General features: G+C 48.3%; 1 protein-coding gene and 1 long non-coding RNA gene across 3 annotated transcripts; one reads left to right on the forward strand and one right to left on the reverse strand.

Moving 5' to 3' along the window:
- Positions 1-217: 217 nt before the first annotated feature.
- On the reverse strand, positions 218-13,686 carry TNFSF4 (TNF superfamily member 4). Its single transcript, XM_072343544.1, has 4 exons — positions 13,632-13,686; positions 5,411-5,664; positions 1,556-1,598; positions 218-573 (listed from the first exon to the last, which is right to left on the reverse strand). Exons 1-4 carry the CDS (start codon positions 13,684-13,686, stop codon positions 218-220), a joined length of 708 nt encoding a protein of 235 aa, XP_072199645.1.
- On the forward strand, positions 9,760-18,448 carry LOC140255731 (uncharacterized). Of its 2 annotated transcripts, XR_011904538.1 has the most exons (7): positions 9,760-9,801; positions 11,122-11,275; positions 11,675-11,845; positions 14,207-14,287; positions 17,206-17,285; positions 17,490-17,607; positions 18,315-18,448. It is a non-coding gene; the product is annotated as an uncharacterized lncRNA (long non-coding RNA). The 2 variants fall into 2 exon arrangements; XR_011904537.1 differs by having other exon boundaries at positions 17,206-17,607.
- The last annotated feature ends 8,383 nt before the right edge of the window (positions 18,449-26,831 follow it).

The following is a 26,831-nucleotide window of genomic DNA, read 5'->3' on the forward strand; positions in this document are numbered from 1 at the left end:
TGGAAGGATCCATCCTAGCTGTGTAGAGCTCCAAAGAGATGCATGCACTATATAAACCTGTTTGCATAGTGATTTATCTGCACTCCAGCTGAGGCTTTCCACAGCCCCAAGGAGGAAGTCTGCCTGTACAAGTACAGCCTGGGGAACAAGCCTCCTACATTCAAATGGATCAGTGGGAAAAGCTGTACTTTATGTGTTACATTTCATACGTCGTCTTCTATGGGATGCAAAAGATGGGATTTAGTAGAACAAGGCTAAACGTCAAACACTGGATTGTGGCGTTGGAGCTGGTCGACAGGATGATGTTGTTTTCAGCAAACAAGTAGAGCATCGTGATGAGATCTACTGCGTTGCTGCTGTTCTGGACATCACGCTCCCAGAGGGGGGGGGCATTCTTGTTTTCTGTATTCTGCATCATCAGCTTCAGCGAGTCCTTCTCCAGGTCAGGAGAAAGAACACTCTTCAGGGACACCACGTAGAGGCCGTCGCAGGGGATCACGATGGAACCATTTATGACAGGAATGGAGGTAGATTCAGCACTGAGATTCATGGCCACTCCTGCGATGCTTTGACCTGGAACAGAAGAGAGAAAAGATGATCCCATTAAGATGAATATCTTCTTGACAGAAGGTAGTTTTGTACAGACTACCTGCAGGTAGGATGGAAAAGCACAGGAAAGAAAGAGACTGAACTAGAGAATGGGGCAGACTGGAGCTAAATTATCAGCTGTGCAAGACGTACATGATGGGCAGTGAAAGTTTTCAGGTTCCCATTCCTGAGCATGCTGCACCTCTTGGACTGCAGCTCCGGTTTGTATGAATAACATCCCCAGGTTTCTGTTTATATACTATTTATTTACTCTATTAATTAAGACATGGAAGTAAAGCATCCCTATGAGTTTAGGAAGTGTGGAATCCTCAAAAGAACAGAAAACAAAAGCATTATATAAGAGGAGGGAAAAGTTATCCAAGCTGGAAGGAAGGAGGAAAGAGCACCCTATTAGATTAGGCTGTTTGCCACCCTTGTCATATTCACCAAATGCACAAAAAGTGTTTTAACTGTGGTTTGAAAATGTTAGTAGCCGCTCCTGTTGCCGAGCTGTGGCATGGGGCAAAGCATGCACCGTATGCGGCTGTTTGTGCCACCACGAGTGTGCTCGCTCTTCCCCAGGAAATCATTTGCATTTTTCATGAATCAGGAAATCATATACTTCTTTCAGAAACACCCCAGGAGGGTACTGTGTGTACTCAGTAAATTCTCAAAAACACACGTTTTGTTCTTTAACGGAGTGAATGCTTGTTCTAGTATCTAAGCATGGACAGCATAATGCTGCTCCTATTTAATGTGTTTCTTCCCATGGAGGAAAACTTCACTAATTGGTTTTGTGCATCGTGGCACTGTTCCTCTTCCCACTGCTCTCCTGGCCATGTCCTCCACCAAGGCCACAACGCCAGGCACTGGGCTACCAGAGCCCCCAGGCACCATTGGGACCTGTCTGGGAAGTGGGACAAGTGCCTCAGAGCACCAGGAGACCCCTGCCCAGCTGCCCACCCACCTGTGTACCGGATGTAGGTCCACTTGACTTTGTCACTGTGAGGCTGAAAAAATAAGAAGAGAAAAAAAAAAATATCATGTTAATGCACCTGGGTCCCATTGATTCTGCTGGTTTCGCTTTCATTTTCCTGCTGGGAACAGGACTGCTGCCAGACAGCTATTCACCTCGCTTGATCTTACTAGCATTGTTATTATTATAAAGTAAGACTTTGGAGTACTTCCCAGCCAGTCCAACCTTCAGCCAGCAGCTGAGCACAGCAGGGGCATATGGTCTTGCTTGGAAAAACATCCTAGTGAGCATGACCAAGGCAGACCAAGCAGCAAAGAAGGACCTTGGGGTGCAGAGCCTCTCTGCATGGCTGCTTGAGTGCAGCCGGCAGCTGAGGATGCCTGTCTGCAGAGCTGGATGTGCCCTGTCTGTCACCCTTGTGCTGCAGGGCACCAAAAGGTGTCTCTGGCTCGGTAGGGTCAAATCAAGTGCTCTCGGTGCATTCTCTGCACGCTGGGTCAGGCTGTCATGGGATGCAGTGCTCCCAGTGGCTCCCTTCAAAGACATGTTTAAAATTGGTTTACATTTTACGAGTATAACAGAAAAAGTGAATGCAAATAGAGAAGTGGGTATTTTAGTGATCGGATATGCAAAACACCAAGCTTCTGAATTAGATTTTTTTCAATCTGAACTTAGCATCTCAAACACATCTCTCATCTTAACCACAGGAGGCCCAAATCTGCAGTGCCTTCACAACCACAATTCTTCAGTGTCTTGCCTGATTGAAGAGTGACAGATTAAACTGGCTGCTGTGTTTTCTTCTCTGCCTATGCTACGGGTTCCCAAAGATGTGTCGACATGCATCTGACCAGCTCTTTTATATATTTTACCCCACCTGTTACAGAAACAACAGCAGTCTCCTCACTGAACCCATAGGTTTGGTGCTGCACCCTAGCAGAGGCAAGCGGACAGGGAAGGTGTTTGGAGTGGCAGCCTGCTGTGCTGTATGTGCACAGTGTGAAGAGCGTGCTGGCAGGTCTGCTCTGGCACCCTCTAGTGCTGTTACAGCTGACGTTGAGCTTGTGAAGCTGGATTCAACTACCAAAGAAAAGCGTTTATTGTGCCTTCGCTATCTGACGCCAGTGAAACATTACTGATCATACCCATCACTGCAGAGGCTTGAGGCTGCGCTTACTATGTTTCTAGGTGCCCAAATGTACAGGCATCTCACCCTTTGACTCAAGAGACTGAAATTTCCAGGTAGTTTCCCAACAAGACAGCTAAGTGCAGAACTGCTGAGCTTCTGAGGCCAGGCAGCATCCACTGCGAGCTGCCCCATCTGGCTGTCAGTGGACGGGGTCTGTTAAAACATGTTTGGGACAAGCTTGTGGCAGTTCTAAGAAGATCAGCCCCACTGTCACTTTACATCTTTGGCACATCTTTGGTGAAGTCTTGAAGGACTTCACCATTATCAACTAATCTATTTTAGGCGACCGTGCACTGAAAGTGAGTTGTACGCCAGGATATCTTTCTCATCTACATTAAACCTCTGTAAAATCACTTCCCCTGCACCTTCTCCTGCTCCGTTCAAGCAAAGCCATCTTGCAATAGGTCATTAGGAGCCTTTGATCTCCCAGAGCCATTTATTCTGCCTGTGTTCATCACTAGGGGGTTTCACACCCTCTGACTATACCTGCAAGCAGCCTGCCCTTGGTCTTCCCCAGCTGGCTCGGCAGAAGGAGGTAATTTCAGCAGAGATGGGAAGTAACGAGAGTTGCAGATACACTGTTGTTAGTGGCTCCTTTGGAGGTAACAGCTGAGGCTTTCTCTCCCAGCCACACAGAGATACAAACCAGCTTGCAGTACTTTTTTGTTAAGCAATGTTGGGTGGTGCAGGTTCTCTCGTTCTTGAACTTGTTTCATAATGTTAGTTATACTGTTTTCACTGAGTAGTCCAGTGGGATTTGGGGATTTTTGAGGACAGTAGAAAGTAATCAAACATGATCTTGCTTTGAAAAAGCACAGCTACTGTCTGACTATTACAGTTAGCATGGCACCGTCCTGCTGTGGAGCTTCCCAAGAGCAGGGACAGCCTCTTGGTCACTGCCAGGCTCTGAGCCTGCCACCTGGATGGTACTGTGCCCTCACTCCCAAGTCTGTCTCCCTAAACTGCCCCCCAGAGTCAGGTCTGATTAGCACTGCTGCCTCTGCTTTCTTAAGGTGAGTCCATAGTTACCCTACAAAGCCTTTAAAGGGACTCATGCAATGAAAGCCCCCCGGGGTACAGCCCTCAAGACCTCTCCCGCACAGCATGCTCTGTCAAACAGAGAACTTGGTGCTTAAAGTACTGGGAATGGGTTCTGAGCCTGCACTTAGCAAGTGTTTAAATCAGGACTAGTCCTTCCTGGTGACTCCCAGGGCCTTGGCTTTTCATCTGCTGCAGTTGCTGCTCCTTCAGCACCCTGTTTCAGTCATTTCTATTGAGGAGGGAAACTCCAGGCCTGCATGTCCCCTCCTCATCAGCTTCTGTCTAGGATTTGTAAGGCTGACAAGCAGCACTGCCATCTTTCTCTGGCGGTGGAAGTCTTGAGGTTACATTTTTACAGAACAGAGAGCTGCTGAGAGTTGAGGAGTTGCAACCAGAGTGGGACCATAGAGAGGTTTCTGTGTTCCATAGGCTCGGAGAATGGTTTGAGTTGGAAGGGATCTTTAAAGGTCATCCAGTTCCACTACCCTGCATTGAACAGGGACACCTACAGCTCCATCAGGTGCTCAGAGGCCCATCCAGCCTGGCCTTGAATATTTCCAGGGATGGGGCATCCTCCACTTCTCTGTGCAACCTGTGCCTGAACGTCTCCACCTTATCACCACCCTTATTCAAGCAGGGCACCACAGCTTCCCCATCTCTATTGGCTTTAAATACAACTTCTCTCAAAACAACAACAACTAAAAGTAGAAGACTGAACTGAATGAAATGTGTTATCTCTTAGTGTTATCAGTGACATCACTGTAGAATGTAACAACTGCTGTGAGGTACAGGCCAGTGAAATCTGCACAGAGCTTGAGCCTTTTCATTGCACAGCAAAGCACCTAGAGCAGCAGGCCATCTCTCCCTTGCAGTCTCATATGCCTGGCTTGCTTCTCTGTCATGTCTAAGTAAGAGGACAGAATGAACTATGGTAACACGAAGAACAACACACTTCAAAGAGATCACTGCTCCTGGAGAAAAGATGTGGGAGGGGTGCATAAGCAGCACTGAAATAGCAGTGAAAACTTGTTGACAATCCACCAGTCTGCAAACACGTGAAAAAGGAAAATGTATTTGCTACAAGGCTTACTAAATTTTTACAATCCCAAGCATCTCAGTTTGGTCTGCAGTGTGCCAATGAAACTCTCTGGTCTCATATTCAGCATCTTTCTCACATATTATACACACACAGGCATGTACCATCCTCTGTAAATGCAGATAGCTGTTCCCAAAGCCCAGTGTGCTTCTCCTCCGTTTTGCACTTATTAAAAGCAGCTATCCACTCAGACAACCTCAATTAACTAAAAGTGCATACGCAAGTTGCTGCAAGTCAGCTCCACTGGCAGCTGCTGAGGTGGTGGGGACAGACCACTTCCATGAGTGCTGCTGCACAGCACATTCCTGGAGCCATCCCACCTCTTGACAGCCTGTGCCCTGGCCCTGTACTTGGTGACTTTGGGTGCTATTTTGAAGACAAGAGGTATAAGAAATGTGTGAGAATTATTAGGAATGCATTAGAACCTTATGGCTAGAATAGGGATAAACCTTTGTCTTTGCTTACAAAATCCCATACTAAGTTCTACAGGCCAGCAGACAACGGGTTGAACATGAGCTCTTACCGTCCAGAGTTGCAGAGAATCTGTACCAAGGTAAATCAAGCAGGCAAGCAGTAATATCCACTGAGTGGCTGCAGATACGAGGTACAGCGTGTTCCTCTTAGCCTGGCCTTTTTGCCAGCCCTTCCACTCATCATCACTCATCACACCAACAGGTTCCTTCTCACAGTCCTTCTGATCGTTGTGCTTTCTCAATTCCGTATCTGGCTGTTCTTCCATCTCTGCCAGCAGGGCAGGGACGAGGAGCACAGGAGGGCCTGTGGAGCACAAGGCAGATGAGATAGGTGCTCCTGTCCCAGGAGCAGAAATGAAATGAACACACTGCCTTCAGGAGAGGGGTTTTATGTGCACAGAGAGGCAGGCGGGGGAACTTCTTTGTGACTAATCTGAATTTCCCCTTCCTTCTTTCTTTCTGTCTTTCTTTTCTTTATTCTTTTTTTTTTTTTTTTTTTTTTTTTTTTTTTTTTTTTTTTTTGGTGAATGTGGGGGCTGGTTTGTTGCATCCCAGTTCAGTTTTGAGTAAGGGCCTTTGAATGTAGATGTGTTTATGTCTTTCATAGTTTCAGCTGTGGATCTCTTGATATGTGATGTTTCCAATGGTAGCTAAGAGTCGGATGGACACCCATCTCTCTGAGCAGCCTTTTGACAGTAAAAGCTCTCATCTTTCTGTTCAGACTCAGGATGGGGGTTTACAGAGCTGGCTGCCTGCCTGGTTTGTAGAGTATGATGCCACCGAAATCTCTTTTCTGTAAAGAAGCAACATAGAGGAGGGCACATGGGACAGATGGAAATCATAAAAAATTGGAGACAAAATACGTGCTTTTCATTTCTCTTCACCTTTGTCTTCTAGCTTTAAGGCCATGGGATGCTGCATGAAACTTAAGAGGGAGAAAATGCAGAACTTCTCATGGAGCATCCCTTGTTGCACTCATTGAAACCTGCACCTCACCCCTACAAGTGGAGGGACACCCCTGGGCCATCCAGGCTTCCCCCCTGGAAGTTCACTGCCTTTTGGGACACTGAAAACTTGAAATGCAAATCCAGTTTTTCCTATCTGTGTCCAAGGGTCTGCATTACATGGTCCTCTGCCGTCTCCCCTCCCAACACTCCCCCTTTGCTTAGTCTTCTTGTGGCACTCGCATGTGATGTGTGGAGTTGATATGTGTCAGTTGCCTGCAGCAAGGGCCATCTCCTGTGCATGTTTTGGGTGACAAGATGCAAAGCCTCACTGGAGGCTGCCCACCACTGCTCTTTCTGCCACTCTTTCAGCCAGAATTTTTTTGTTGTAAATCAGCATATCGTGACTAAAGTCAGGTGCTACCTTTTCCCAGTGAGGATCGGGCCCATTGGGAGTGCTATAGTACATCTGTCTGTCAGGTATGAGTTGTCAGAAGTTTCCCTTCCCCAAAATGTTCTCTCTTAACTTGTCACAAGGCACATGTCCGGACAAACATGTACTCTGCTTGCAGAGAAAGCAAGAATAAGGTTTTTTTAATTCATATGCTTTTTTATTTCCATTTAAGCAAGGATATTTCTTACAAACATGAATTGAACAGAGGCTGGAGTGCAGCAGCTGTGTGAGCAAACTGCCGTGAGGACACACAGCTTCTCAGCACACTTGTTCCTGAGAAATAACCTCAGCTGCCAAAAGCTGGTAGTTTGAATCAGGAATACACTCTGGTGTTTGTCTCAAAAGCAAGACAGAAGTCATGGAAACTTAATGAGAAAATGCTCAACTTTACAATTTTCTGTTACTTCTTGGGTGCATGGGAATTCCTGTCCCACTTTTGCCAGCTCACTGGGGTATGCTTAAGCCCCACGCTGAACCCTGGCTCACCGAGAGGTCCAGGAATAACCCTAACCCTCTTTCCTTGTCCCATATGTGACTGATGCCATGATGAGGGGAGGTGATGCTGCCTCTGAGGCTGTGGGGACACAGAGAGGGAGGTTATTTGCTCCTGCAGGTCTACAACATCCTATCTCAATTACCTGCTTCCATGAAAGGTCCCCAGGAAACAGGCTCTGTGTGTCCGTCTGTAACAGGCTTAGTGAAGAGGTGTGTTAATCTCAATGTGTCTTCAGAGTAGCTTTACAGTGGGGAAAAAAATCTACCTCTGGATCCTCCCCCATGGCACTATTTTCAGTCACCTGCAGCAACTGGCTGTGCCGGCCGGGAAGCTGGGACCAGGCTCTACTGATCCCAACAGGAATGGCAAGACATGCTGAGGGTCTGTGTGGGCTGCAGGCATCTGCACCTCCTTGTGTCCTGAGGTGCCTGCTGTGGGCACGGCTCAGGGCAGATGCCCATCACTCACAGTCCCCATGGCAGAAGCAGGGGAGGAGCACTGTGAGGCAGGCATGTCCCAAGCCTGTGCTCCTACCTGTAGCGAGAGCCAGAAGCAAGTGGCTGCAGAGGCAATCTGCACAGATCTGGTATAGCCTGGCAGCGATGCTGGCAGTGTTTCAGTGGGGAATCACTGAAAGAGAGGGTAATCTTTACACCGCATCTGCCTTCCTGGAAGAGTAGGCACTGCCATGTACCAGAGTAGCTCTGCCAGGTGCAGCAGCCCAGGGCTGCTCTGCGCTCTGCTCTCCCATCCTGGCCCTCCAAGGAAGGAAATTATTTCACCGTTGCTGCTTGGTTTCTACAGAAATACTGGAGATGCTGAGCTAAGACATTCCAAACCAGCGTGATCCCGTAATGCTCACATTTTGGTACATGCCTTTGATCCAGACACACTGTCTCACTCATCTCCTTTGGATATCGCACTGATTTTGTTTCTAAAAGAATATGCCCTGAAAATGTGGGTGGAGGTTGTGCATATGTATTTCTGAAATTGCTTTGTCATTTCTGTACTCCCCCAGTGCAAGTGTCGCTTAGCCTGGGTTAACAACACAGCAGGCACTGAGGATCGAAAGCTGCATTTCAAGTAATGCATCTGGCATTGTGTCCGAAACAGGAAAGAGGACAGCTCATTCAGTATCATCATGAACAATGATGCACAAACTGTCTTCCGCGGTTTTAATCGCCTTCATCTTGTCCGCCTGCCTTGCATATTGAAACCCAAGTGCATGCAGGGTTGGTGGTTTCAAGTATGTGCTATGAGAGCCCCTGCTTGCACTCCTACAGGAAATCTTCCTGGCCTCTAGTTTCTTCGTCATCCCAGACACTCTCCAAAGAATTGCTTCCCGTTGGTATTGACATCAAAATCATGATGGCTAAGCCTTGGCTAAAGCAGGTTGGCCATGGTTGAGGCCGTCCTGCAGTGTCACCCCTGTACCAGGCCTTGGAGCTGCTACCCATCAGTGTCCCCAGCCTGTGGGATGAGGCAAAGAGCATCCTCACCATAAACAGCAGTTCCTGGCCCATTGGGACCATTGCACACATGTGGGGGTTCTTCCCCAATGCCTGGCAGACCCTGCAGGCACCCTTCCCAATTCAGTTCCTATTTCCTGATAAGCACACTTAGAACCCCAGAAGGAGGAAACTGGGAGTTACGTGGATCAAATGAACTTCTCAGAAGAATTGGGGAACATCTGATGGAACTGTTTATAAACATCTAGAAAGAAAAAGGAAATGAGAAGCAGCCAGTGTGGGTTTCCAGGAACAAAAGCTAAAGTTGTCTTGTGAAGGACAAGAAACTCTTGGGCAGGGGAGTAGCTGTGGGAATTTGTGGTGTCTTTTCTATGAGGTTTGACTCTTTGTTGGTAGCACTGATGATGAAAGATCTGTATGAAGTCACTGCTAGACAGAAGCAGAGCGAGCTGAGTGATCATTGATGGTTTAGTGACAAAACGGAATGACCTGTCCTAAATTCAGCACTGCTCTTCAGTTTCGGAGCTCCAATTGTTTTAGGCACTGTTGACACTGAGCTGGGCAACACCAATGCTCCTTTGGAGGCAAGGTCCCTTGGGCCTTTTTTGGCTCTTCCCAGTGGTCTTTGCCTCTAATGTAAAGGGCTGGCATCCACTTGGAGTGGAGTACTAGAAGAGCACTGCTGTTGCTGTCATTGGTGCCATCAGGTAGTACAATTTGTGCCCAGTGTGGGGCTGTCCTGCCATGTGCAGTTCCTTCTTCTCCACCAACAGCTGCCTTTACCTCAAGGGTCTTGGCTCATGCAGTTTGATGAAGCAGAGCAGCTGGAAATAGCAACTGACGCCTTGCATTTGTGTAAGAGTGTATCGGAAATGCTAAGTCATGGCTTGAAGCAGTGATTGAGCACCTGGTGTGAAGGCAGGGCCAACCCAGGGGAGCTCAGCTGCATGCAATGTACCTGAATGACCAGAAGGGCTGGAGCCAGGATCCACCCCTTCCCACACCTCATTTAAGGGTTGGCAGTGGAGGTGAGGGTATCTCATGCTGGAGATCCCTGGGTACTTGAGGCCTTCCAAAGGTAAGCAGTTTTTCTTTGTTTCTGCATCCACAGCTGTTGTATTTGGGTTTATTCTCCTTTGTTGTAGCCTAGAATTGTGCCACTCTGCTATTATTGCTTTTCTTTCCATCACGTTATAACATTACAAGGAGGGGGGAGAAGCTGAAGCATAGGAAAGGTGATGTTTTCATCTAGGTCTTGCATGAGCCCTATCTAGTACCCTTTTAATGTTTCCAGGGTTAATTGAACTGAGCCAGTCTTACTTATCAAGGTTAAAGCATTTTGCTCCAGGATCTTGAGCGTTCCTGCTTCAGTGTCTTGCAACCATGTGAGCTATTTTTCACCATCTGGTTTTGTTCCCATCTGGTATTTCATGCTCCTTGCTTATAGCTGCTCTTTGGCTGCTAATGCTCTAGGAATTTCTGCTAACACAAGCGTTGGGCCTGGAAGTTGTATGAGTCAGATTGCTTTTTGGCAGTGAATAGAAGGCAGAGAAGGAAGTTGTGAAAATGCTGTGAATCAAATTCTAGGCATCCATGTGGAGACAGGATCTTGGTGGGAGGTCATGGAAAGCATACCCAGCCTCACAGGGTGACATGGCTTTCTACCTTCCAATGTCTTAAGTTTGATCACAGGCAGGCAGAAGGTTTGGAGCCAAGGCAATAGAAACCATAGAATCATTAAGAGTGGAAAAGACCCCTAAGATCATCAAGTCCAATCATTCAACCTCTAATCCCTGTTCCTCTGTGCTGCATCTCCATGGTTCTTGAATGCCTCCAAGGACAGTGACACCAATACCTCACTTCAGACCACTGTGCTGGGATAAAAGCGAACAGCTCTGTGTGAGCAGCAGGCTGATTAGCATCACCATGGCACCCCTGCAGTTCTATTGCTGTATGTAACTGTGTTCCCCAGGACTATCACAAGGGCTGTTGCTATCCTCGGACTAGGAAGAAGGCTTTTTTCCAAAAGGATGGTTGCACAAGCCCAATTCTGAGATCTTGCTGCACTAAGCACAGAAAATCCAGGCAGGATTAGGGCTTCTGATTGGGCCAGTGGGTTTTCCCAACCCTTAGGGACTGTGGTGTGCCCAGCACAGGCCAGGCAGCATATGGAGCAGTGCTACGTGTTTAATGGCAGCATGCAATGGATATGTCGCTGTGCTGAGCTCCCAGCAAGCCACAGAGCAGTCCTGTGCAGTCATGGAGCTGGGGGAGGTCAGTGTCCCCTCCCCATGAACAGTGGCATGTTGCAGCAGAGCTGTGGGGTTTTACGGCCAGCTGTAGCCCTTTTTAATGTGTTTTGTTTGGTTGTTTTTGGTTTTGTTTTGCTTTTGCACAGAGATTTCCCAGTGCTGACAGTGACCTTTGCCTGGAGCGTTATCTCTTTCCAGTGAGCCGCTGTGGATTTTGCTACAGCCTCTGAGTGGACTTCGCTCACCACGACTTCAACTGAGTGGGCAGGAGCTGAGTGTTCGCTCTGGCACCTCTGAAAGGTTGGGGTGAGCTTAGTCATACCAGTTTTCCTTCCTGTTCCTCAGCATGAAGTCGCACCCATAGCATAGTGTTTGACTGTAAAATAACAGGAGACGAAAGTCAAGCACGTCTTTCTTTTGACATCTTTTTAGAGAAGAGAAATAATTGATGCTGATAATAATTAACAATAAAGTTCCCACTTAAAGAAAAGTAGGCTCTCTTGCAGAGCTGCTGGGTTCATTCAGCTTTGCTTCCTGCAGGGTCAGAAGTCACAGGGAGGGATGTGCAGCCAGTGATGCTCCATATGCATCCCTGTCTTGGGGCGGGTTAAGGATGTGGCTTCTTTTGCTTCTCTGACTCAGTCCTTATCAGTCTGTCTGCTTCCCCTTATTATTACTACGGGAGTTTTCTGTTTCCAGAATTGTTTCCCTTGAAAACGGCAGCTCCTGATTCTTCCTGTGGGTCTCTAAAGTTGCACTGAGCAGTTGGAGGAGCAGAGGACAAGTATTCCCATCGCTGCTAAGACACTGAGGACATCCATGTAGTGCTGCTTCCTGCTTCAAGAGAGGAGTCTGTGTGTCCTTTCACAGGTATTTCATTGGGGTCAGTCAGCCTTTTCTAACCAGCATGCATATGGTACCACTGTATGTGCCTCTCGAGATCGTTATCATTAACCATAGGACTTCAGGGGACTAAATCAAGACCTGGTGTCAATGGGATTATGTTGACCGTGTAACCCCACCTTCCTTGCGTATGTTATGAACTCTTTTCCCTTTCTTCTTTTCTGGGTATTGTTTTATCGTTTTTTAGCAGCTATCAGATTAAACATCTGCCAGAATTGTTTTCTTCATGAACGCCTCTGAAAGAGCTCTTGACTTTTCCATCCACAAACATTTAGTTACTACTTTCTTTTTCCCCCCCCATCTGGTCAGCTTAGCTCATAATTTCCCCCCAATTTATATTAGATCTGATAAACCACCTGGTGCCTATATTACTGTTTGGGACTGCTCTCTGTTTGCTCCCACTGACCATCATCAGACAGCAGTCACTACTTTCTGAGCCACTACCACCTTTTAGAACTGAACTATCTTTCCTTGCCCTCAGAAGCACCGTGTGCAGCCTGTCCTGCTGCTGCAGGGCTGTGCTGGGAGCGGGTGCCAACCTTGCTCAGCCTCAGCAGGGCAGCACAACTTGCTCCTTGGTGGCTTTCTCTTTTCTTCGTCATTCCTTTTATTAGTGAAAGATCCAATTGCTTAGATGCAGCTTGAATGAATGGTTGGCAAGTGTGGTTTTTTTACCCCAACAGTATCCCCACAGGCATGATCCTTTCACCTTTGAGACAGATGAAGTCTGAGCATCCAGCTGTCCCCCAAGATTTGGTTTTTTTCAAGCATATCTCAAGCAAACCGCACGCTCAGTGCGATGTGAACCTTGCAGCCGGTATTTCTCAGCTGCCATTCACCTCTTGCAGAACAGGCAGATAGGAGCGCCCACGGCCATCGCACGGCCATGCATTTTGGTGTGCACGGGGCTCCCCAGATGAGTGCATACAGCCCCTCTGCGCCGTGTGTTTGGAGGGCAGTGAGCCCTAAATGAGTAAGCATGGCCTGAGGTTTTCTCTGTATTACACACAGCAGCCCTCGCGCTCCGACAGGCTTTAGCAGGGGATGGCATCGTGGCTCCTAGCCCTCGCTCTGGGAGCCCACCTCACGGCTGTCACCCTGCCGGCCCCCAGGCATGTGGGTAGCCGTAACAGGGGCATGATGCTGCAAGACCCAAGCATGAGCTGGTAAGAGCTGCTAGCTGTGTGCCATGGGTGTTTGCTGCTGACGAATGCTTTGTTTTCTCCCTTAGCTGCCACTTTCAGAGGTCCTTAAGTGGAAAATATGAACAGCTCTGCTAGGTTCTAGGGAGGGTTCGAAAGACATAAGAGCACAGCAGGGTGTCAGGGCAGGTTTGGGGGCTGCAGGGGCAGCTGGGAGGGAATGGGGCAGTCAGCTGTATTTGCTTACAGGAGTACCTCTGGGGAAGCCTGTGCTGAGGTTGCTTTGTGTTGGGGTTTTCCAAATCCAGCAGCCCCAGAGAGATGAGGGTGCTGCAGCACTGACATTCTAGCAGTGGGACTGATTGTGCACATATAGCATGAGCATGTATAGATGTGTGTGTGTATATGTGCAGTTCATGTATATGTACACAGCCACACAGCTGTGCACAATGCCCAATTGCTCACAAATGGCCTCATTCTATTCTACTTGCTGATAAATCAGCATAAAAACCCACAGGCAGAAAAAATATCTGTGCAGTATGGATTCTTCCAAATGCTGCTGTGACACACACAGTCTATGCATCCTATCCCCTGGCTCCCACACCACTTACTGCAGTCTGCAGTTGACCTGGCTTGCTGTGTGCTAGCACTTGCACGCACCATCATGTGTGCTGCACACCAGTTCCTCCAGCTGCTGGGGCTCAAGGCTCCCTCCATGTGCTGCTGCTTCCACTTCCTTATGTGCTCTATGCATGGAACAGAGCCCCTCACCAAGGAGACAGCTATAAAGAGAGCTCAGCCAGAATACCTGGCACAGCCAGAGCAGCACCCCGTTGCCCTTTTTGTCCCTTTTCCCTGTTTTTCCTATGCTTGTTCCTCCCTTAGCTGCACTGGTCCCTCCCTTTCCACCCTTCTTTGTTCTTCCCGCAAACATTCCATGATAAGCCCTGCACAACCACTAAGGCTCTTCTTGGAATCCCCTAGCGAGTCTACGTGCCTTTGGGTAATCACGTCTTGTGTCTTCTGGGCAGACGAGAGCGCTGCGCTCCTTGAGTCAGACACAGGGGGCCATGGTGGTGTGTCAGAGTCTGATCCCAGCAGTCCCCTGTCCTTTCCTGTCCTCTGCTTCTGGAACATACACTGAACAATATACCGAGAATGCTGATTTTCTGTTTCTTTACAATAGCTGCAGCCTTCAGGACAGGCTCCTGTGTCAGTGCTGGATGGGAAGACTGTTGAATATTTTCACTAGGAGATCACAGGAATGGTGAGTTATAACTCTGGCATTTTGTGTCAACTTTTTCTTGGTAAATTACCTCCTTCTTGTCCGGTTTTCAGGGATTCTGTGCTTTTTTTAACTATATGTGATATTTTTAGGCATTCTTTTACAGTTCTAATTTTAGTCGCTTTTGCAACATATTACTCAGATGGCAACAGGGAAGAGTTCAGTCCCCTGAGGTCACTTTTCTTTGCCAACACAAACTCTCCCACTTAGGCTGGGAGAGAAGAGCCCACATTGTCTTCTTTCATAGCATTTACTTCCCTTCATTGCTGCTGCCCGGAGCAGGGAAGGAGCTGTTGTGGCCTCAGCCATTGCTCTTGTATTAACGGCTGCCACAGCCACAAGAGCTGGGATGTGGTTGGGTCAGTGCAAAAGCAAAGTCATATACACCAAGGTGATGCAGTACCCCACTGACCTGTGTCTGCTGTGGGTGGGCTGCCTGGCAGGGGTGCTGTCCCAGCCAGGAACTAGGAGTCAGTTCATGCCCACTATGCCAGGCCTATAAATGTGTGGAGTCAGAATCCCACAGAGATGCTTTATTTTGAGCAACCTGGGGTGCCTGCAGCTCAGCGCATGGACACATTTCCTTTGAGATTCAAGGAAGAAAAGCATTTGCATGTGCCTTAACTCTGACCTGGGTCTAGCACTCAGCAAAGCCCCTGCAGGGTTTGCCTATAGCCAGGCTGCTTTCCCACCTCCCCAGCTCTTGCCTGTAGCTGCACCATCTCCAAATGCTGCCCAGCAGAGCTGTCATCGATGCTTCTTGCACTGGCCAGAGGAAGAAAAAACAGCTTCTTCCTTCAGACTGCAGCTTCAGGAGGGAGACCTGGTTGCCACTTCATGGGCACGGCCAGGTGCCAGCCCTCCCCTTGCCCTAGCTCCCTCACCTACTTAGGGCAGGAGCATCCTTCTGGGACAGGCACATTTTCCCCTTGGGGCAGTGCCAGTGACAACCACAGTGCAGGATGTCTCGCTTGCTGTCTCCCCATGACTCAACTAGGTCAACTGAAGGCAGGCAAGCAAGGAGGCAGCCGTAGTGCGAGTGGGGCTTTCTCAGCTCTGATGTACCATGGGCTCTGGTTGATACGGTATTTCTTCTGGCCCCAGTTTGAAGATGGGAGTGATGGGAAGTCTGGTCACACTTGGGTCTGCTCTTTCACACATCCTTGGGAGTTCCCTGCGTGGTGTGATATTTATGAACCCATTATGAACCTGTGTGCCTGGCAGGCTGGTGCAGAGACAGCATGGTGCAAGGGTCACCTCCCAGCTGGTGTTCCCCTAAGTGGCATGGTGGAGTGTGGAGGTGCTCGTGGGAGTTCTTGTTGTGTCCAAGATGCCATCACATCTGAGATGGCTCACGCGGCACTTTACCAAGACATGGGCACAAGACACTGACAGCCATTTTTTTGCTAGTTCCCTTGTTTATGTTTCTCCTGGCAGGATCAGCACTGTAACAACTGTTATAATGGGTAAATGGTATCTATGGTTATGATTCATCAGTGACAACATTGCAGTCTAAAAAATCAGCATAGGTCTGAATAGAGATGTTGGTTGCTACTGGGAAGTAAAGCCTTTGTTTTTATGGGGCGCCAACACTTGTCTGGCTGTTGTGATGCACCAGCCCTGCTTGGCAGGCATTGCTTTCCTATGGTAACATTGCAGTGAGTGGGTACATTTTAAACCCATTGTCCCCAAGGTAATGCATCAGGTTAGCAGGGGAGTCAGAAGAGCTCCCTCTTTGATAGGCTTTACTTCCCAGTATTTGGTATGCTTGTGTTTTTTTTACTGCCCTTAAAGCTGAGAAAGCAGAGATTTTATTGGGGGGGAGAGAAAAAGTGATGGGTGGTTGAAAAATATTTTAAAAAATCCCAGAAAATTTCAGCTGATAATGCAGTGGAGTCATCTGCGTAGTGCTAGGAGAGGGTGCAGTCATGTCTCTCCAGCCAGTGATATCATCAATACCACTATGACTTGTGCAGAATATAGGTTGGAAGGAACAGAAGCGCCGGTGTTGGCTGGAAACATTCAGGTGGATTCTGATGCAGAGATGTGATCTGGACACATGGGAGGCAGTGATGAGGCTGGCTTTCAGACTTGTGAGCATGGGGAAGCTGCTGGAGGTACCTGCTGTTTGGGAAGCCAGCTCCTCTGCAGCAGATGGCTGCAGTAAGGAATCATGCGAGCTCCCAGGAGAGCAGTGCTGCTTTCTGGCACTTACACTTGTGGTTACTCAGCACCAAGTCACATGCACCGGTTGGTACTGAATCCAAGAGAAATGAGTTTGTTTGTCTTGGGTTTCCTGTGGGTTCTTGCATTATGAATTCCCTTGAGTTACTGGGTCTTGACTTTCGCTGTGAGCAGTGCTCTCATTCACTGCATGCAAGGTCCAAGAGAGGATAAACTACAGGAAATGACCTTGGGGAGCAGCAGCAATGGGACAGTGACGGCTCTGTCATGCATCAACCTGACAAGGTCAGCCACAGCCCTCCCTACAGATGGCAGCCAAGGTGCTCGATATGCAGCTGAGATTAACAGCTCCTTCCCTCAAAGTCCTCATGTTCCAGAAAGCACTACTGTGTTCCCTATAAACTGTAACAGTGTGCATGTTTTGAAAGGTGCTCAGCAGGCAGTGAGGGACTCCAGACTACGCTGCTGTGTTGCAATATTGCTTCTTGTCAGGCTTGCATGTGAGTTTCTTTCCTTTAGCCCTTCACTGATTCTACTGCCCCACTGCAAAGCACGTCTCATCTGTGCAGCTGTCTTTGGGAGAAGGGCTATTAACCTGCTTTATTCTTATTTTTTAAAAGGAAGCCTGCAAGCACAGTATCTGCAATGCACAGCATGGGGGAATGAGATGGTGTTGTGGGTTCAAGCTGTTCTCACCACTAACCTGTCTTCTACAGGTCTGTGCCAGCACTCAGGTATGCCACCCTGCTCTTGAGATCCCACCCCTGCCAGCTCCATGCCTGTGATCCCAGCAGCTGTGAGTATGGGAAAGGTGACCTTCCCCCGTCATCCAGCCAACTGCCACCTCACGTCTTCATCAGTCTTTGGGGGAGTGTTTCTCACCCTGCGTAAGGCTGGATGCTGGCTGTGTCCTTGGCTGGGGGGCTGCTTCAGGTCTCTGCCTTCTGGTGCTCTGACTCACCGAGATGTGTCTGAAACAAAGAGCTCATAAATTCTACAGAAAGGCATATGGGAAGATAGATATCTCCTTTACCCAGACACCAACAACTCCTCACTGGGACCAGCAAATGAGAAAGCAGAGCTCTTGTGTCCGGCAAGACCCCGCACCTGCTCCATGGGTAAGTCCTGAGCCAGGTAGGTGTAGAGTACAGCAGGAACATGAAGCGGTGAGCCTCAGGCTAACGATCCCAGGAGAGAATTGGACTTGAGATGAGGTACTTCAAAAATAGAAAGCTCGTGTCTGAAATGAGCAGAAAAACCACAGATGGGGACAGGGTGAAGATGTGGCTAAAACTGCTGAGGAATTCCCCCGATGGAGTGCACCATGGCAGCAGCCTTAACTGCTGCCTCCAGGCCCCACGTGGCCACCATGGAGCCAGGGGGAGGCTTGGGGGGATTTCTGCAGGGACTGGGGCAGCACGTGGGGATGCAGAACCTCACGCAGCAGCCCCAACTTGCAGCTCCAGTACTACAGACTGTAAATGAGCCAGAACACAGCATGCACCTGCTTCAGCAGTGCAAGGCAGGTGGCACTGTGACCGTGCCCAGATGTGCCTCCACGCTCAGCTATCTGAAAGGGATCCTTTGTGCTTCTTCCCTCCCTGCTTTCGGTTTTGAATGCAGCCATAGCTCCGTGCCTCAGGCAAGACAGGAGATGTTCCCACCATACCCTGATGAGAGGTCAGCCTGGTCCCCAGCTTGAGCCCAAAGCTGAGGGCAGTGTGCGGCTGAGGCCACATTTGCAGAGGGAGTGGATGGTTGTTTTGAGAGAACGCTGTTATGTGCAGGCTCTAGAAGAGATCCTCTGTTCTTTTTTCTTCTGCAGTTGTCATTGTTGGAAACCATGGAGCACTGAGCCAGCAAAAGCCTGGACGCATTCCATGAGCTGGAGCCTGGCCCAGCTTTAATAACAAAATAAAAACAATAAAATGAGAGCGTGCAGTCTCCAGTGGCTGAAGGATCTATCAATAAAGTCTGTGCTTTTGCGTGTTGTTCATGTGCCTGAATTTAGTAGGAGCACAAGTGGTGTTGAGTCTATCTCTGAGATGGTGATGGGCAGTGACATGGGTTACATGAGCTGTAACACCAGCCGAGTCACCCCTGGAGCCATGCTCTGCCTGTGGCTCCCTGCAGCTCTCAGCCCAGCATAGGGCTGAGCTGGAGGTCCCTGCACGGTGGGCCTCAAGGCTGGCCAGCATAGCCAAGGCTGAGCCTGAATCCAGTCCCGCAGGGCAATGTGGGAGCCAACACGGGCTCACAGGGGGAGCTTCAGAAAAGGGAAACGTGGTGTTATTCCACAGCACACACAGAAGCACGGCTGTGGTTAAGCACCAGCTCTGAGGTATTGCTCATTTGCATCGTGTGCTACCTCAGCCACTTTGATGTCTCACGTGAGGTGCTGGTACCCGGCGTGCAGCCCTGCAGGACAGCTGGGCCTCTGCTTCCAGACAGGGAACATGGGGACACAGTGGGGGACTGGGAGAGTGAGTGGGAGAGGGTGAGTGTGGATGGAGAGTGGGAGAGTAGAGTGGGAGAATGGGGTAGTGTGAGTGTGGAGTGAGGGCAAGAGTGGGATAGAGTGAGTGGGAGAATGGGATAGTGTGAGAGTAAGTGTGAGTTTGAGTGTGAGTACGGAGTGAGTGGGAGACTGGGATATTCAGAGACAGTGTGAGTGTAGAGTGAGTGAGAGACTGAAACCCAGAGTGAGTGTGAGTGTGAGTGGGAGACTGTGATATTCTGAATGAATGTGAGTATGAGTGTCAGTGTGAGTGAGGAGTGAGTGGGAGACTGGGAAAGTCAGAGTGAGTGTGAGTAGGAGACTGGGAAATTCAAAGTGAGTGTGAGTGTGAGTGGGGGATGGGAAAATTCTAAGAGAGTATGAGTGTGAGAGTGAGTGAGAGTGTGAGTGTGAGTGTGAGTGTGGGACTGGAAAATTCTAAGTGAGTATGAGTGTGAGTGAGAGTGTGAGTGTGGGACTGGAAAATTCTGAGTATGAGTATGAGTGTGAGTGTGAGTGTGAGTGGGAGACTGGAAAATTCTAAGTGAGTATGAGTGTGAGTGTGAGTGTGAGTGTGGGACTGGAAAATTCTAAGTGAGTATGAGTGTGAGTGTGAGTGTGAGTGGGAGTGGGAGACTGGAAAATTCTAAGTGAGTATGAGTGTGAGTGTGAGTGTGAGTGGGAGACTGGAAAATTCTAAGTGAGTATGAGTATGAGTGTGAGTGTGAGTGTGAGTGGGAGACTGGAAAATTCTAAGTGAGTATGAGTGTGATTGTGAGAATGAGTGGGAGACCGGAAAATTCTAAGTGAGTATGAGTGTGAGTGTGAGTGTGAGTGTGAGTGTGAATGTGAGAGGGAGACTGGAAAATTCAGAGTATGAGTATGAGTGTGAGTGTGAGTGTGAGTGTGAGTGTGAGTGGGAGACTGGAAAATTCTAAGTATGAGTATGAGTGTGAGTGTGAGACTGGAAAATTCTAAGTGAGTATGAGTGTGAGTGTGAGTGTGAGTGTGAGTGTGAGTGTGAGTGGGAGACCGGAAAATTCTAAGTGAGTATGAGTATGAGTATGAGTGTGAGTGTGAGTGAGGAGTGTGTGGGAGACTGGAAAATTCTAAGTGAGTATGAGTGTGAGTGTGAGTGTGAGTGTGAGTGTGAGTGTGAGTGTGAGACTGGAAAATTCTAAGTGAGTATGAGTGTGAGTGTGAGTGTGAGTGTGAGTGTGAGTGGGAGACTGGAAAATTCTAAGTGAGTATGAGTATGAGTGTGAGTGTGAGTGTGAGTGTGAGTGTGAGTGTGAGTGTGAGTGAGAGACTGGAAAATTCTAAGTGAGTATGAGTGTGAGTGTGAGTGTAAGTGTGGGACTGGAAAATTCTAAGAGAGTATGAGTATGAGTGTGAGTGTGAGTATCAGTGGGAGACCGGAAAATTCTAAGTGAGTATGAGTGTGAGTGTGAGTGTGAGTGGGAGTGGGAGACCGGAAAATTCTAAGTGAGTATGAGTGTGAGTGTGAGTGTGAGTGTGAGTGTGAATGTGAGAGGGAGACTGGAAAATTCTAAGTGAGTATGAGTATGAGTATGAGTGTGAGTGTGAGTGGGAGACCGGAAAATTCTAAGTGAGTATGAGTGTGAGTGTGAATGTGAGTGTGAATGTGAGAGGGAGACTGGAAAATTCTAAGTGAGTATGAGTATGAGTATGAGTGTGAGTGTGAGTGGGAGACTGGAAAATTCTAAGTATGAGTATGAGTGTGAGTGTGAGTGTGAGTGTGAGACTGGAAAATTCTAAGTGAGTATGAGTATGAGTGTGAGTGTGAGTGAGGAGTGAGTGGGAGACTGGAAAATTCTAAGTGAGTATGAGTGTGAGTGTGAGTGTGAGTTTGAGTGTGAGTGTGAGTGGGAGACTGGAAAATTCTAAGTATGAGTATGAGTGTGAGTGTGAGTGTGAGTGTGGGACTGGAAAATTCTAAGTGAGTGTGAGTGTGAGAGGGAGACTGGAAAATTCTAAGTGAGTATGAGTGTGATTGTGAGTGTGAGTGTGAATGTGGGAGGGAGACTGGAAAATTCTAAGTATGAGTATGAGTGTGAGTGTGAGTGTGAGTGTGAGACTGGAAAATTCTAAGTGAGTGTGAGTGTGAGTGTGAGTGTGAGTGGGAGACTGGAAAATTCTAAGTATGAGTATGAGTTTGAGTATGAGTGTGAGTGTGAGTTTGAGTGTAAGTGGGAGATTGGAAAATTCTAAGTGAGTATGAGTATGAGTGTGAGTGTGAGAGGGAGACTGGAAAATTCTAAGTGAGTATGAGTATGAGTGTGAGTGTGAGTGTAAGTGGGAGACTGGAAAATTCTAAGTGAGTATGAGTGTGAGTGTGAGTATGAGTGTGAGTGTGAGTGTGAGACTGGAAAATTCTAAGTGAGTATGAGTATGAGTGTGAGTATGAGTGTGAGTGTGAGTGGGAGACCGGAAAATTCTAAGTGAGTATGAGTGTGAGTGTGAGTGTGAGTGTGAGTGGGAGACTGGAAAATTCTAAGTGAGTATGAGTGTGAGTGTGAGTGTGAGACTGGAAAATTCTAAGTGAGTGTGAGTGTGAGTGTGAGTGTGGGACTGGAAAATTCTAAGTGAGTATGAGTATGAGTGTGAGTATGAGTGTGAGTGTGAGTGGGAGACCGGAAAATTCTAAGTGAGTGTGAGTGTGAGTGTGAGTGTGAGTGTGAGACTGGAAAATTCTAAGAGAGTATGAGTGTGAGTGTGAGTGTGAGTGTGAATGTGGGAGGGAGACTGGAAAATTCTAAGTATGAGTGTGAGTGTGAGTGTGAGACTGGAAAATTCTAAGTGAGTATGAGTATGAGTATGAGTGTGAGTGTGAGTGTAAGTGGGAGACTGGAAACTTCTAAGTGAGTATGAGTGTGAGTGTGTGAGTGTGAGTGTGAATGGGAGACTGGAAAATTCTAAGTATGAGTGTGAGTGTGAGTGGGAGACTAGAAAATTCTAAGTGAGTATGAGTGTGAGTGTGAGTGTGAGTGTGAGACTGGAAAATTCTAAGTGAGTATGAGTATGAGTGTGAGTGTGAGTGGGAGACCGGAAAATTCTAAGTGAGTGTGAGTGTGAGTGTGAGTGTGAGTGTGAGTGTGAGTGTGAGTGTGAGTGTGAGTGTGAGTCTGGAAAATTCTAAGTGAGTATGAGTGTGAGTGTGAGTGTGAGTGGGAGACTGGAAAATTCTATGTGAGTATGAGTATGAGTGTGAGTGTGAGTATGAGTGTGAGTGGGAGACCGGAAAATTCTAAGTGAGTATGAGTGTGAGTGTGAGTGTGAGTGTGAGACTGGAAAATTCTAAGTGAGTATGAGTGTGAGTGTGAGTGTTAGACTGGGAAATTCTAAGTGAGTATGAGTGCGAGTGTGAGTGTGAGACTGGGATATTCAGAGTGAGTATGAGTGTGAGTGTGAATGTGAGTGCACAGTGAGAGACTGGGATACTCTGAGTATGAGTGTGAGTGTGGAGTGATTGAAGACTGGGATATTGTGAGCGTGGGAGAGTGTGAGTGTGGAGGATTGGTGGCGATTAGGAGTGGGAGAGGAGGGGGGTTTGGGGAGGGAAGGGGGATGAATTGGGGGGTGTGTAATGGAGGATGGGGGGACTGGGAGGGTAGGGGGGGTTTGGGGTGGTAAGAGGGGTGGGGGGAAATGGGAGGAGGGGGAAGAGTGTGAATGAGGGAGAGTGTGCGAGTGTGTGGCAGCGTGAGGGTGAGATGGAGCACTCACTCCCACCCAAAGCTGTTTGTCTTTTCCTCTTCTGTTTCTCCCCGCCGTGGCAGGCAGCCTGAAGACTCCAATAATGCAAATCGTCCCCATCTTGTTCAAGTGGGGTAAGGAGGGGCCAGAGCCCCTCAAACCAGCAGTAAGATGCGAGGCAGAGGGTGCAGCACAAGGCTGGAGGGAGACGTGGGCATGGCCTCAGCCTGGCCAGCTGTGCCCATGGTGAGTGGTGGCTTCCAATGTGGGCCAAGGAAGGGAGCCATGTCTCAGCAAGGCACCGAGCACAGGCTGCTCCATGCAGCACTGCAGTGCTGTAGGGTAGGAACAGGGCCGGCTACAAACAGGGCCAACTACTGAGCAGCAGCCAAGGAAGCACAGCCACAGGAGGGAAGCACAGAGCTGCAACATGAGAGAAAGCAAGAGGCGAGGTGCTGGCAGAGGCAGCCCTAAGGAGCTGGAGGTGTCCAAGGCCACACTGGGGAGCCTGATCTGGTGGAGGGGAGGACAGCCAGCTCAGGGCACGGGGTTGGAAATGGGTGAGCATTAAGGTCCCTTCCAACCCAAGCCATCCTGTGACTCTATGGAAGCCCACTAAAGCCCAGAACAACGCTGTTATCTAAATACCAACCCTGTAAGTCACGAGTGGATGAGGATGGGCAGAAAGCTGCTGGGTGAGCATTAGTCTGAAACCAAAACTTCATCTGCGACAGGCTTGAAAAACAAACAAATATGCCAACTCGAAACAATCTGCTGGTGGATATTTTGGAGAAAGTGAGGGCAGAGGTAAATAAAGAAGCAGGCTGATCTGCCTTGTGATTTGTTTCTGGTGGGAAAATAGCGTTTCTAATAAGAAATGAAAGTTTCAGTGGAAAACATCTGAAATGCTGCTTTTCCCAACAGCAACATGAGATTATCTGCTGCCATCAGCATTTCACACACACTTTAATAACAAAGTACAAATATCTGAGAAACAAGTCCTTAGTTCACAGCAACACCTACCTGCTGTTCCAGGCCAAACCCTGCCTGGAAGATCCGCTCCTCAGACAGAGATCAACTGCCCTGGGAGACTGCTGTTGGCCAGCAGACAAATGGGAAGCCCTCAAGCAGGCTTAACTACAGCATGTTGCAGGAGGCACAGGGAAGAATAAGGAAAAGGGGGTGACAGCTGGTACCTGGATAGAAAATATGGCCGCAGCACTCTAGAACAAGAGCTGAAGGTCATCACAGGGCTTTAAAAGGTTATGGGTTACTCTGTGGCACAACCAGTGGCCCTTCTTTGTATGCAAAGGTGGCCCTGGCTCCCCTTGTCTTTCTGCTTATCAAATTGGAGTTTCAGAAGTGGCGTGTCATTGCACAGAAACAGATATCTGATTCCGGGCACTTTTAAATGCAACAAAGGCATAGAAAAACCCCCCAGCAGGAAGCTGGTTTCAGAAATTCAAATGGAAACAATGCTTTAATAATAGCCAGCCCTTTTATAACACACAGCAGTCAAGGCAGTCACTGAGCTGATGCCTGTCCTCGTTAGCCACGAGCCCTGCAGCACCACTCAGACACCAGCAGTCCAGAGGTGGCCAGGTGAGACATCAAGCACCTTCCTGGCCAGCCAGCAGCAAAGGGAAGGGCAGCATGCAGGGCAATGCTTTCAAGTTCTTTCAACATGCCGTACCCTGCTGTTACAGGAACACCAGCACTTAACAGGAGACCCAGGGACAGCTTGTCTCTAACACATAACCCTTCTAACTCACACGGCCCTCAGACAGAACAAACAAGTACAGGCCTCTGGCACTTCACATGAGCATCCTCAGGCTCCAAAGAGTCTATGAGTGTGAAAACCCCACCAGCCAGATGCTATCTAGAGACACTAATTCATTTCCTGTCAATAAATTAATAAAAAAATAGAGAGCTTCACTTGCATAAAGCACTTCTCAGTGAAAAGATTATGCTTACAGCTCGATCCATCCAGTTAAAACTCTACTTCAGCCTGTTACGAGCTGAAAGAAAAGGAAACATGATCTGATTAGGACCTTTGACTACAACCAAAACTCAGTGCCAGGACTGCAGGTGGGTTACAGAGGCCTCTCAGGGATGGCCAGCAGCCCGTGCTCAACCCAGACACCTGCACCTCGTCCCTGACACAACAGCCTCACCTGGAGCATGTGAAGGACACGCAGGACACATCACACAGCTCCTCAAAAGATGCAAAGTCATGAAGGAAAGGCCAGCTCTGGTCTCTCAACATGAACTCGGATCTCCCTACCCTCATTCAAAGGAGACACAAGTGTTTGGGCCCTGATGTGTGTTTCTTGCAAACTTTTTGCCTGTGTTTGCCTCAGGGTCTGGTAAATGCTGGCCTTCTCAGACAGGATGGGTGCATTTACCTGATCCAGCCCAGCTTCCCTGGTCCTGGAGGAGAGCAGAACATTTCTGCAACCTTAGTTTGGGGCTCCTGGGCATATGCAAATACAGTGATTTCCCCCCTCACAGATTATAGGAAGAAGACAAGAAGCTCTATCCTGTGCGACAGAAAGAGACTCTTGATGCAAAGAAAGGTACAGGACCATAAAAGAAGCCTTCAGTGATGAAGGTAACTGAAGGCTTCCACAGTAAGTTTTTAGCATAACAACCATCAGGAAGGGGTTAGGTCAAGCTCAGCCTCCTTGGAGGGACATGGATCTTGGGGCACACATCTCCCAACCTATGAAACAGGGCTGTCAACTTCCTTATTGAAGCTTTTTTTGTGCAGCAGGTGTCCCAGTTAACCTGCTTTCAGTAGCATGGAACTGATGACTCAGCTCTTCAGAACAAGAGGCTCTGTCTGCAGAGCCTTCCTTCTAGCACATACAAACAGAAGAGAACAGCACTTCTTCTGCCGTGTCTCACACTGTGTTTTGGAACTCACTCGTGATGCTCTCAGAAGCTCCGTGCTCCCTTCAGACCTGAAATCCTCACAGCTGCCACAAAGTTTCTAGCAAACAAACTCGATGCTTTCATTTTAAACCAGAAACAACAATTATGTGGGAAATCCCCCTCCCACACTCCAGAGCCCGTACTTTGGGTAGCTAGGCCTCGCCATATACAGCTATATAGTGGTGCTTTTAGAATCTATAATGTAAAAGTCACTGGGGTAAACCTTTAAGATAAGCACACCAAGCCAGTTCAGATGGAGCCCTCATATACAAAAATGGCAGCACAGAGTAGGGGACCAAAACAAGCCTTCATTCTCCTCCCTCCCACTACCCTCTTGCTCAACTCCACACTGCCCTACCTCAATAAATACAACCTACCAAGTGCAGAGCTGCTCTCAATCTGCCAGGCCCTACTGACTTCTCTGCTGTTGCTTTTCCCAAGCCAAGATTTCAGCAGATACGTGTGTAGGTGTGGTTAAAAACACAGTGAATTGACTTCTAACATGAGAATACGTCATATGCCTTCATAAGCCCATTCTGTTTGGCACCTGAAGAGCACAGAGATGACAGAGGAGACAGTAATACACCTGAAACACAACATGCAGAGTCCACTCCTTTAATACAGCCTGACCTGAATAACTCCCTGCAAAATTAAGACTGAATTTGCTATCCCATCTCAGGGATGTAGAAGCTGCTTGCTGGCATGTCTGAACCCTTAGTTGTAGCAACAGGCACAGAGGCTGCTTCTTGCTCTAAGAGCAAACAGCTCCTGGAATGTTTGAACACAACTACCCTAAAACAGGGATTAGAGAAGGACTGGGCTGATGGAAAAACACTACCCAGCACCCTGACTTTACTGCTTATTTAACAACTGGTGAGAGATCCCTGCGACAGCCACTGCTCATCTTTCATGTTCTGTGGTACAAAACAACTAAGCCAGGCTAGAAAAGATTGTCCCTTTTTTACCTTATTTTCTCATCTTCTAATGTGAAGTTTCCCCAGCATGTCAGTTTACACAACTGTTCATCTTCATGTCCTAATGGCACACCTGCTTCCACTTAAATGAATGGAAAGGATCCCACCAACTGCAAGAGAAGCTGGACAAGGCTCAGGCAGGCTGAACTTAGAAGGAAAACTGCCCTCAGGGGGGAAGGCAAGGAGACAGTTATCACATTCATAGACACACACACTATTC

The sequence above is a fragment of the Excalfactoria chinensis genome, chromosome 8 (assembly GCF_039878825.1).
Source record: "Excalfactoria chinensis isolate bCotChi1 chromosome 8, bCotChi1.hap2, whole genome shotgun sequence".
NCBI classification, from domain to species: domain Eukaryota; kingdom Metazoa; phylum Chordata; class Aves; order Galliformes; family Phasianidae; genus Excalfactoria; species Excalfactoria chinensis.

Coding starts and splice junctions, on each gene's coding strand:
- TNFSF4 (XM_072343544.1), bottom strand. CDS start 13,686: ATGATGGTGCGTGCAAGTGCTAGCACACAGCAAGCCAGGTCAACTGCA. Junction 1,599..5,410: donor ATTCTCTGCAACTCTGGACG/GTAAGAGCTCAT, acceptor TTATTTTTTCAG/CCTCACAGTGACAAAGTCAA. Junction 574..1,555: donor GACCTACATCCGGTACACAG/GTGGGTGGGCAG, acceptor CTTCTGTTCCAG/GTCAAAGCATCGCAGGAGTG.